General features: G+C 29.1%; 1 protein-coding gene and 1 non-coding gene across 2 annotated transcripts; both read right to left on the bottom strand.

Moving 5' to 3' along the window:
• Nucleotides 1-1,126: 1,126 nt before the first annotated feature.
• Nucleotides 1,127-1,200, bottom strand: TRNAV-CAC (transfer RNA valine (anticodon CAC)). Its single transcript has one exon. It is a non-coding gene; the product is annotated as a tRNA-Val (tRNA).
• A 3,738-nt stretch (nt 1,201-4,938) lies between these two features.
• LOC125827464 (BEL1-like homeodomain protein 9) lies at nt 4,939-10,151 on the bottom strand. Its single transcript, XM_049506779.1, has 4 exons — nt 9,402-10,151; nt 6,366-6,748; nt 5,968-6,028; nt 4,939-5,469 (listed from the first exon to the last, which is right to left on the bottom strand). Exons 1-4 carry the CDS (start codon nt 10,149-10,151, stop codon nt 4,939-4,941), a joined length of 1,725 nt encoding a protein of 574 aa, XP_049362736.1.
• Between the last annotated feature and the right edge of the window lie 1,397 nt (nt 10,152-11,548).

Here is an 11,548-nt window from a genome sequence, read left to right as displayed (position 1 = left end):
AGATTTGCGCTAGTTATATTTTGAGTTTGTATGAAAATTATTTTTTAAGTTTGCATGTGCATTTCTAGTTATATTTAATTTGTACTAATACTATATGAAAGTAATGAACTACCATGCAACCGAGAAATTAAAACAAAATGATATAATACTATAAAATGCCTTCAACAAGATCCAATAACTCAAAAATAAAAATAAAAAAATAGCTTAATCGCGTTGTTTGAAGAGAGAAACACATAAGTGCAAATTATAATATCACAATTTAGACTTTCCGACGTATAGCCATTGGCTACATGAAAAAAGAATATGATACTAACAATATGATCATTCCTCTCTTTTATTAATAATCCCCCTTGGTCAGGAATATTTTCTTTTTTCCATGCAACTTTTATTTTTATAAATTGCTAATTTATTTGTCCCACATTTAAATCACTACTTTTCCTCTATTCGAATCATATTTATATAATAATATGAATATATGCTTGCAAGAAAAGTGCCCACTTTGTATCATATAATTCGATTGCATTATATATAAAATAATTGTACTAATTACTTTATGGAGTTATATACTTTAAAGAGCAAAAAAAATTCACTTGATTGAACTTTTGAAGGTGATTTCATTCTGGAAGGGGTACTGTAATGTGTTGAACAGACAAGAGAAGTATTGAAAACATTTTTAACTTGATAGAAATTATTAGTTTCATCCTCGAAATATTGACAGTCTTAAAAGTATTTTTTTACTTGACTAACTAAACTTAGGCACACCCCAATCTACCACACGATGTAGGAAGTGGTTTCAAACTCTTATAGGAGCATGCGACTCTTAATAAAAAATCGAGACAAGTATTGAAAACACTTTTAAAGTTGGCGAGAATTTAGGGGTGTAATTCACCCATATTGCAAGATCGGGGATGTATTTAAGTTCAATTAGTCAAGTAAATTATGTAGTGTTTTTAAGGCTGTCACCAGTTCGGGGATGAATCTAATAATTCACGCTGAGTTTAGAGGCTGTCACTAGTTCGGGGATGAAACTAATAATTCATGTTGAGTTTAGAGGTGTTTTCAATATTTCTCTCAGATAACAATAATAACGTAATCCAGCTTATAAAAAATTATAATATAATAAAAATGTCTGAGCCCGGGTTCGAACCGGGGACCTCTAGTGTGTGAGACTAGCGTGATAACCGACTACACCACCCAGACTGAATTACTAAAAGATATCACATGCTTTAAATAATACGTTATCAAATAAATAAGGAAACAATCTACCCACAGAAAACAAAAAATATAACTATAGTCAAAAGATTATATTTGTCACAACCGCTAGAACTAAGAAAAAGGAAAAAAGTATTTTCACACAAAAAAGAAAAGAAAAACAAGAGCTTGAATTAAAAATGTAAATTAAGAACAAGATTATAACTTCACTTGATGTGTTTATCTCAAGTCAACCATATGCTTGATATGTGTTTGAATATAGAGTTCTTTAATTTAATCATGATTAATTAATACAGAATTTTTAATAAATTACTTAATTATAATAAATTGTACTAATTTGATATAAACTAAAAATAAGAAAAGCATATGAAGCTAAAACCTCTTTTACGAACACGATCCCGCATATTATCCTCAAAAAGGGTCAACATAGCTTATATAAACATAGAATTTTTGACAACTACGTGTCTTATACATGCCTACTTGCTAAATCTTATAAGTATCTATATTACTCCATCGAGTTGAGTTTTCCATAATGTTTCGCATGACCTAATTAGCACTTTTGCTTGAAATTCTCAGAAGTCATATATATATATATATATTCATGAGATATAAGGGTCAAAAACATATCTAAACTATCTTTCTTTTTTTTAGTTTCATCTCTAAACTATCATATATTTTTTTTGCTTAAAACGGAAGGATTTTATTTAATATTAAGGAACATCCATATAAAAGGGAATTGATCTAAGTGAGGTAGTTCCATTTCTATCAAGTTCATACGTAATACAAGATGGAGATGCTTCAAAAATATATAGTTTGTTTCTAATCATAATTTGGTCCTCCGTATTCTGCTAGTGCATCAGCAGTCCTATGAGCCTCCGGTGGAACATGCTTTAGTGGCGGTGCTCCCAATTGCTGGAGCAAGGACATGCAATCAGTGCAAATGTGTGAGCATTGAGGGTTATCATTATTTAAAGAGTTTAGCAATACTTGTGAGTAGGGGTGTTCACGGGTTGGTTTGGATCGGTTATTGGTCAAAATCAAAACCAAATCAACTTAATCGGTTTTAAAATTATCAAAACCAAACCAAACCAAATATAATATACATTTATCGGTTTGGTGATTATCGGTTTCGGTTTGGTTTGGTTCGGTTATTCGGTTATTAACCATACACCAAAATAAAAGAAACAATTCATTTAAAATGTGAAAAAAGTGACAACAATCCATTCAAAACGAGAAATAGTTAGAATGACTTAAATTACTAAACTTTCAATCACTAAATTTACTATCAATAAAGCTTTAAAATTCATTATATTGGCCTAGAAGGAAGAGACAATAACATTTTCAGTCCCACAAAGAATTGACATAGACACTCATATACATGAAATAAATAAGATAAATGTTTCATCTTGGGCATTTTTGCTTTCAATAAGTAAATTATAAAGAAATTTTAATGAAAATATGTATAAAATCTTTAAAATTGTTTATAAAAATAATATATTAAGTATGTATATTAATAAAATATATGTATATAATTCATCGGTTCGGTTCGGTTATTTCTTCGGGTTTTTTCGAATAAAATCATAACCAAATCAAATACTCTCGGTTTTCAAAAATCTAAAACCAAACCAAACCCAAATAAAATCGATTTTATTTTATCGGTTTGGTTTGGTTTTTCAATTTGAATTGGTTTTTATCCAAACCGTGAACACCCCTATCTGTGAGTCTGTTTCCACCAGAATCATGTGCTTAAAGTTTTTTTCTTTTGCAAGAGTCAACCCGTGCAACAGGGCTAACAATTAAGCATGGTAAGCATTTTCCACTTTGATCTTACAAGCAAACCCCGCTATCCAATTTCCTAAGTGGTTTCTTATTATTCCTTCAGTGCCACCATTAATTGTTTTAGGCTCAAAGGATCCATCAACATTTAGGAACAATTGGTGCAATTTTTTTGGCTGGTGATGCCCCTATTGTAGAGGGTAGAAAGTGTAGGATGCTTATTTCGGAGAAGTAACCACATAAAGAACTTTATTTTATTAAGAGTCTAAAGTTTCCAAATCCAAAGGGAAGTGTTAGAGGATTGGTTTGTAGGATTCTTTTCTAAACTATCACTTAGTTTGAGAAATACACATCTCTTTTTAATTATACTTTTATCATGGTGTGTAATAACTCTCTCTTTTATTTTTTAAAAAATTGTCACATCACACTCTAAGTGGACAAAATATTATTCCACATTGACAAAAAGTAAATAAATTATTGGTATTAGTTAAAGTTAAAGATTAAAGTATTATTATTTCCCGCAAAAAAAATTATAAAATAAAATGTAAAATATTTCTTCCCACGCCACCACTTCCTCCCACCGTACTCCCCCGCCCCAATTTTTTAGTTTTTTTTTTAAAAAAAAAAATCTTTGATAACAATTTTAAGAAAATTCTTACCTCATCCCCCCCCCCCTCCATCCTTCAAATAATAAATGAGATATTATTTTATTTTTTTAAATTAAAAAAAATTTACCCCACCCCACATTTACCGCTTCTATTTTTTTTCTCGTTTTGTATTAATAATATATATATATTAGAAAAGTATTTTTTTTACTTACCATAAGACTTTTTTTAAAATAAAAATTTTATTTTTGTTATATTCGGTACGTAAGTAGAAAGAAATATTTTCCTAAAAATATATATAAACAAAAAAGAGAAAAATGTAAAAAAAAAATAAAGTAGGAGCGGGGGGTTAGATTTTTTTAAATAATATCAAAAGAAGTTTAGGAAGCAGTGGGGGAGGGACTGAGGTCTAAATTATTAAAAAGTATTTTATGCAAAAATTGAAAAAGTTAAAAGGACGGGGATTGTCGGAGGGGGGTAGGAGATGGTGGAGTGGGGTGAGAAAAATATTCTAAATTTTATATTTTTTAAAAAATAATTATTTAAAAAAAAATGGGATAGTAATATTTTAGTCTTTAGTTTTTAACTAATATTAATAATTTATTTAATTTTTATCAAAGTAGAATATTTTATCCATATGAAATGACATGTGACAAGATCTTTACAAATAAAGAGAGAATGCATTACATACACCTTTAAAATGTGTTTCTCAAACAAATAAGTAATATTTTCAGTATGATTCACACTCCCAATAATTTAGATATGAAACTAAAAAAATAAAAAAGAATATCTTAGAAGTGTTTTTAACACTTACCTCTCTTTATATAAATGAAAACAAATACTCATAGTATAGTCACACTTGTATATGTGAGCACATAAATAGGCATCATAGTCATGAAATAAAACATAAATCATCACTTGAATAGCTAGATGTCATGTTTAAAGAACTTAAGTGTTATATAGAGATTTTACTTGAGTAGCTAAACGATCTTTGTCGTAATTTACATGTATAGGCCTTTTAAGGCATTATGTAATAAAAGTAAATCTTCAGCTCTTTTATGTGGTATTTTTTGATGATACACGATGTTTAAAAAAAAGGAGAGACTTTGAAACTATGTATTAAAATATATACCATAAAAATCATTTTTGGATATATAGGCTTATTTCAACTTGATTCAAATTTCTACTCATTCAGAGTTCTTATCGAATCCAATCAACAAAATTTGTTTGAATTATTTGACATATGAAAATAAACTTGATGTAATATACAAATTGAATTCACGATCAATATTATATATTTAAATCCTTGATGCAAGGCTACAAAATGCATAAAAACTAGTAATATTCAACCAACAAAATCATGCAACAATTGGCCTCCGATAATACTATTATTATTATTATGATCTCTTCCTAACTGATGATTTTGTGGTTCAAATCCATCACCAAACATGAATCCCTCGTTATTTGCATCGATACCAAAACGTCGTGCTGCATTTCTGGGGAAAGACTCTGATGATAAACCCCCAATTCCAATATTATTGTTTTGATGATGAAGTCCCAATGTTAATGACACCCCACCACCATTTCCACCTGATGATGCACTCATCACTTGATCAATTCCAACACGAGAATATGATAAATTCATTTCATCTTCTGGATTGTTATTTCGTGTTCTCTTTGATGGAACTTGTTGTGCTGATGATGTAGATGGAAGTGAATTATTACTTGTGGGAAAATGTACTTCAATGGGATTGTTGTTTTGACCTTGCATCCTTTGTGAAGAAGATTTGTTAGCTTGCCTAGTTTCAAGCATGTGTATTTCTTCAACCATAGGCTTCCATAGTCTAACTCTTGCATTGATGAACCAATTAGAAACCTGAAATACAATATCGAATTAGATAATGTATATACATTATGTTCAAAAAGACTTGTTTGACTGGACACAAAGTTTAACAAAGAAAGAATCTTTAAAAAAAAATTATGATGTAAGACGAGCAATAAATATTTGTATGAGAATTAAGGATGTGATGTATCTCATCGCGGGTAAAATGAAAAGTTAAAAATTAAATTGTTTTAAAAGTAAAGAAGGGGTCATTTTCTGTGGGGAATCCCACAAGTAGGGTCTGGAAAGGGTGAAGTGTACGTAGACCTTATGCCTATCTCATGGAGGTAGAGAGACAGACTCTGAAGGACCATCAATCAAATGCAACTATCAACATAGTCATGAACATGAAAAACGAAAGTGAAAAAAACATGACAACTAATAAGGAAAGCAGTGCAAAACATTTATTTAGATGAACCAAAAAAGAAATGGATTGACATATATAGATTGAAATGGATCAAAGAGATGAGTCGATTTGGAAAATGTGCAGACCTGATTCCTTGAAAGACCAGTCTGTTTGGCCAACATTACTTTATCAGAATCTGTGGGATAACTGCAACAACATCAATACTAATGAGTTAAATTTTACATAAATAAATTGATTAAAGTTCATCCCAAATCACAAATCAAATAAATTAAACATAATCTAGGGTTACAGATTCCAAGAATTAAGTAACACATACATATGGTTAAAAAAAAAAATCTACTTTTTTCAATTTACTCTTTAATGAGAAGCTATCATTACAACACAAACGTTATGACATGTTTAAAATCAAAAAAAAAAAAAATTATAGTCATACAACTAGTACACATGCTTTCTCACAAATTTCAAAATCTTCACTCATTCTTAAACGAAATTAAACACATGATGAAGTAGTAGTAGTACTTACGGGTGCAAGAAATGGTCAAATAACCAAGCCCTAAGAACAGTTACAGCGCGCTCCGGTAGGCCTCTTTGTGGTCTCCAAACAGGCTGATGGTGTTCAACAAATCCTGTTCTTTGAAAATTATTATAATTAAAGTTGCCTTTCCCAACAGATCTTGTACTTGTAGAATCATCACAATTTATTTGACTATTATGACTATGAGTTTGAGATTTAATTGTGTAGTTCATTTGGTCACAAATGGCATTTTTTAGGCACCTAAAATGTTTGGACAATGCTTTTAAAGATAGGTTTGCAAATGGGGCTGCATTTCCAAGTCCAGGAACTGATTCAAATGATGCCACTACTCCTTGTAGCTGTTGATAATATTGTTTATATCTTCTATATACCTGAAATGAAGTGTATCATCCCTAAATTATAAGTTTGTCAAGAATATGCAATGAGAAATTTCCTTAACATCATAAATATATGCTCTCCGTTTCACAACTTTCTTATCATACACACTTAAGCTAAAAATGTGTTTAGTTAATGTACTAAAATGTCATTTGAATCTTGTGATCTTACATGTGTGATATAAGAATTAATTAATGAGTTACGCTATCTGTCGCAATCTATGTAACACACTATTCTTAAACCCTTGAGATAAATAAAAAAACGGTAATTTAATCCTACAGGTTGTTCAATGGTAAACAATAACATACCTAGTATATTTTCATAAACAGAGTCTAAAGAAGATGAAGTATACACAAACCTTAGCGCTACCTCATTGAATTAAAAAAAATCCTCAGCTCAATAAGAACAAATTAAAACAATTATGAAATAAGAAATACCTCTTTTGGCCTCAAGTGCCTACCCTTATTAGGTGATCGTGTAGGCAATAGTTCCTCCCAATTAGAAGGTTAGTTTTGGAATCTGTGCTGCCTAAACATTACTGACTCATTAGCTACAAGGCCTACATGAGAGTTAACTAACCTAAGTACTACTTTGGATAATAATTGAGTGAAGTCAAAATTAATTTTTAAAATAAAGGTATTTGGAATTGAGATTAAAAGGAAGAGTACTTAGGAGTAAGAGAAATAGAATTTTGTTTAGTTTTTTAAATGAATTTAAAAAAGAAAAAATAAGAGGAAAGAGCTAGGGTATTATTTGTCCTTGTGATAAATATTTCTTCTTATAGATTTTCCCTTAATCTCTTCATCCATTTTGGGGCCGTTTGATAAGAGGTAATAAAAAAAATAATGCACGAAGTAACTTCTATATAACAAATACATTGTTAGGTACAATTTCTTAACCTATATAATGCAAGGGTTTTACACAATTTTCCTCCAAATGTGTACGTTTTTATATCTGACAAATACACTGTTTAGAAATATATAATTCATGTTAATTTTTATATAAAAAATCAAACAGTACCTAATAAATAATCTCAGCATTACTAATACACTATATTCAACATGTATTATATTCAACATTATTCGTATACGACCAACCAAACGACCCTTAAAAGACACCAATCTTCGTGCATATATTCTCTCTATCAATCACCTTTTTTTTCTTTTCAAAAAGATGATTTAGTGATCGAACTTCTATTGACTAAAAAGCATAGGCATCTTGTAACCTAATAATACAACCAATTTGACTCAAAAGAATTTAATTTATACTGTATGCCAAGAGCATATATAAATTGGATACTGAACTATAATTCTAAGCCCTAAAAAAATGAATTTTCGTTATATATAGTGAAAGAAATCACAAATCCAAAGAAATTAAACAAAATTTCATGGCATGTATATACAATAAGGGGTCGTTTGGTTTGAATATGAGTTATGATGGGATAAGTTATGTTGGGATAAGTTATGTTGGGATTAGTTATGATGGGATAAGTTGTCCTGGGATTATTTCTTATTGAGTGTTTGGTTTGTTATATTCAAAATAATATATATTGATAAATTTTAAGAACAAGTTGTTTGTTTACAAAATTACCCTTCACTTTATTTAAACTTTTTAAATTTTTCTTTGTGAGCTTTAGTTATTCATTTTTTAAAATAAAACTTTTATTTTTTTTAACTTAAATATTTTTGTTTATGTATTCCCATGATAAGTACCATGTGTATTTAAAAATATAACTTTTTTCTTATTTAGCTTAAAAATAGAACTTTCCTCTTAAGTTTATTAAAGAGAAGAAAATTTATGAGAAATCAAAATAAAATAAACATAAGAATTAGTCAAATAAATTCATAAATAAAAATTATATTTATATAGTATAATTTTTTAATAGAAAAATATGTATAATTATCATAAAAATAAGGAGTAGTAAATATTATTATACATGGTATTAAAAAAAATGTAAATATACATAAATGTAAAAAATGATATATAAAAAGGATTTAAAGGGACATATTTGTCATTTACCTATTCTATCTCGGAATAAGTTATCCCGGGATTACTATACCACCCATGGGGAGGGATAACTTATCCCGGTACTAATTATTAATCCCGGGATAAGTTATCCCGGACTTGCCAACCAAACAACATAATTTTTTTTTTATCCCATCACTATTTCCTTATCCCATCACTATTATTTCTAATCCCTCACACCAAACGAGCCCTAATGGTAAGAGTTTAATTTCTAATTATAGGAATAAATAATAAGGCACAAAATTAGACATGACTTGAGCTGCGTTGGGAAAAAAAATAGGTTAAAATTGAAAGGTATAAACCAAGATATATGGTGCAGTGGTTTTGAAGTCAAGTGTCGATATGAAACTGCCTTTGCTACGAAAGACTTTATCCCTAATGTGAATTTTTCCTGCGAATCCGAATTCAGTCGGGCTATTTTCACTCCTAAGAAAAAACAATCAATTTATTTTATTTCTAGAATAATGGACCAATTTGTAAAATTACTCATTTGAAATAACCACGAAATCTTATATCGAAAATTTGATATATCAAATCTCATAGTTTAAAATTGTAATCACTATATATAGGTATAACCACACAAATAATTGTAAAAATACTATACATTAAAATATAAAAAAATACCTCATCAAGCATTGAAATTAACTTGGAATTGTTCCTCCTGTGCTCACTTCCATCATCATTAGATGCATCTATTGAAGAATCATCCATAATTCCAATAGAATCATCATCTTCTAATAATTTCTGAGCATAAATCCCACAAATATCTTCCAACAACTGTTGTGCAGGTTTTAAGAATCTTGACCCCTTGAGAATTGAAGCATATCCAGTAAAAGGTCCAATAATAGTACTACCACCGCTCTTGGATGACAAAAACTCATTATTACAACAATCGGCAGCGGTAGCCGCGGCCGGTACAGTTGTAAATAATGATGAGTCATATCTCTGTAAGTTCAGCTCCAGCGGAACAGTACTATTATTACTAGTAGTAGTACTGTTCCGCTGATGATGATTATGAGATGATAAAGATAAAGACAAACCTTGACCTGGAGTAACATAAGTAGTTATACTATTCTTACTATTATTATGATAAGTTGATGATGATACAACATCAATATCATGATTTTGATTTGTGTTGTAGAGGAAAGGGTTATTGTTAATTTGATGAAAAGAAGAAGATATTTGTGGATCCATGGATTTAATTAGAAGGAAATTATCACAAGGATTAAGGAGAAATGATGGATTGTTATTGTAAAAATTAGGGAGGAAATTAGTACTTGTATTAGAATTAGTATTAGTATTAGTATCACCTCTAAGCTTATCTCTTCTGCTTTGTTGTGGGACATGATATGCTTCAAATCCTTCTGCAGCCATTAGGGGAAAGAGAAGAAGAACATACAGTTACTGTATTTTTTTTGATAGATAGAGAGAGGAAGAGTGGGTGGGAGTGATGTGATATTGATGAAATGAAAGGCTATTATTACTATGACTATCTATCTAAGGTAGGTAGCTAGCTCATCATATCTTTCGCTTCAAAATATTTGTTAAATATTCGGTGTAGAGAATGGAGCTATTTCTTTTTTTATCATAAATTTTTGGGTTCGAGCTATGATAGGAAAAAAATTCTTGGTAGAAATTGTTTCCTTTCAAATGGAGCTCTATACAATATGAGCTTAGAATAATTTAACTTTAATGTAAATATCGAACATGAGAAAACAAAAAATTGGACTAAAACAAGTTATGTCATATAAGTAATGAAAAAAAAATATCATAATTTATGCGATATTTTTACTTATCCACCAACCAAATGATTCCTTATTATTATTTAATTTGTAGCAATTTTCACCGAATTAATGCAATTTCCATTATAATGTGATTTAATGAAGTAAAACACATGTTAATTAATAAAGATTAAATAAATGAACTATAAATATAAACACATGGTATGGATGTATTGGATTGGTGTATACACCTGGTGCGGATAAGTTTTACCCGTTATTTGATCGCTAGTACAAAAGTAATTTATTCATATATTAATTTTTGTATTAGTTATATTTTATTTGAGAGTTAGTTTAAAAAATAAGTTGTTTATGTATAATATTAATATATAAAATTAATGCGAAATTTAATTTATAATTTAAAAATTTACATAGCTAATACAAGTATAAGTTATAAAAAAAAATTGATGTATTATCTTTTGTAGATTAAGGGGTCGTTTTTGTGAAGGATAATACCAAATAGTCTTGAGATTAAACTATAGTACCACTTAATTTGTTGTTTGGTTGGCAAGTCTGAGACAACTTATCTCGAGATTAATAATTAGTATCAGGATAAGTTATCCATCCCCTTGGGTGGTATAGTAATCGCGGGATAACTTATCTCGGGATAAAATAAGTAAATGACAAAAATGACGTCTCTTTCAACCCTTTTGTTACATCATTTTTAAATTCATGAAGGACATTTTTGTAAACATATAAATTGTTCTTAAAATTTATTATTTTGAATATAACAAATCAAACACTCAATAAAAAATAATTTCATCATAATTTATCCCATTATAACTTGAATTCAAACCAAACGGTCCTAAAAGACAAAGTAACTAATAACGTTATATGTATAATTTTAATCAGGTGTCAAATGATGTCTTGAATACATTCTACATTATAAATTACTCCCTCTGTTTCAAAAATAGTGAATTGATTTGACATGACATGAAGTTTTATAAAATAAAAAAGATTTTTAAATCTTGTGATACTAAATTAAAGTTATAT

The sequence above is a fragment of the Solanum verrucosum genome, unplaced genomic scaffold (assembly GCF_900185275.1).
Source record: "Solanum verrucosum unplaced genomic scaffold, falcon-dt-bn FXZP01000138.1, whole genome shotgun sequence".
Taxonomy (NCBI): domain Eukaryota; kingdom Viridiplantae; phylum Streptophyta; class Magnoliopsida; order Solanales; family Solanaceae; genus Solanum; species Solanum verrucosum.
This window is presented reverse-complemented; position numbering and strand designations above follow the sequence as displayed.

Coding starts and splice junctions, on each gene's coding strand:
- LOC125827464 (XM_049506779.1), bottom strand. CDS start 10,151: ATGGCTGCAGAAGGATTTGAAGCATATCATGTCCCACAACAAAGCAGA. Junction 6,749..9,401: donor TAATTTCAATGCTTGATGAG/GTATTTTTTTAT, acceptor ACTTCATTTCAG/GTATATAGAAGATATAAACA. Junction 6,029..6,365: donor TTTGACCATTTCTTGCACCC/GTAAGTACTACT, acceptor ATGTTGTTGCAG/TTATCCCACAGATTCTGATA.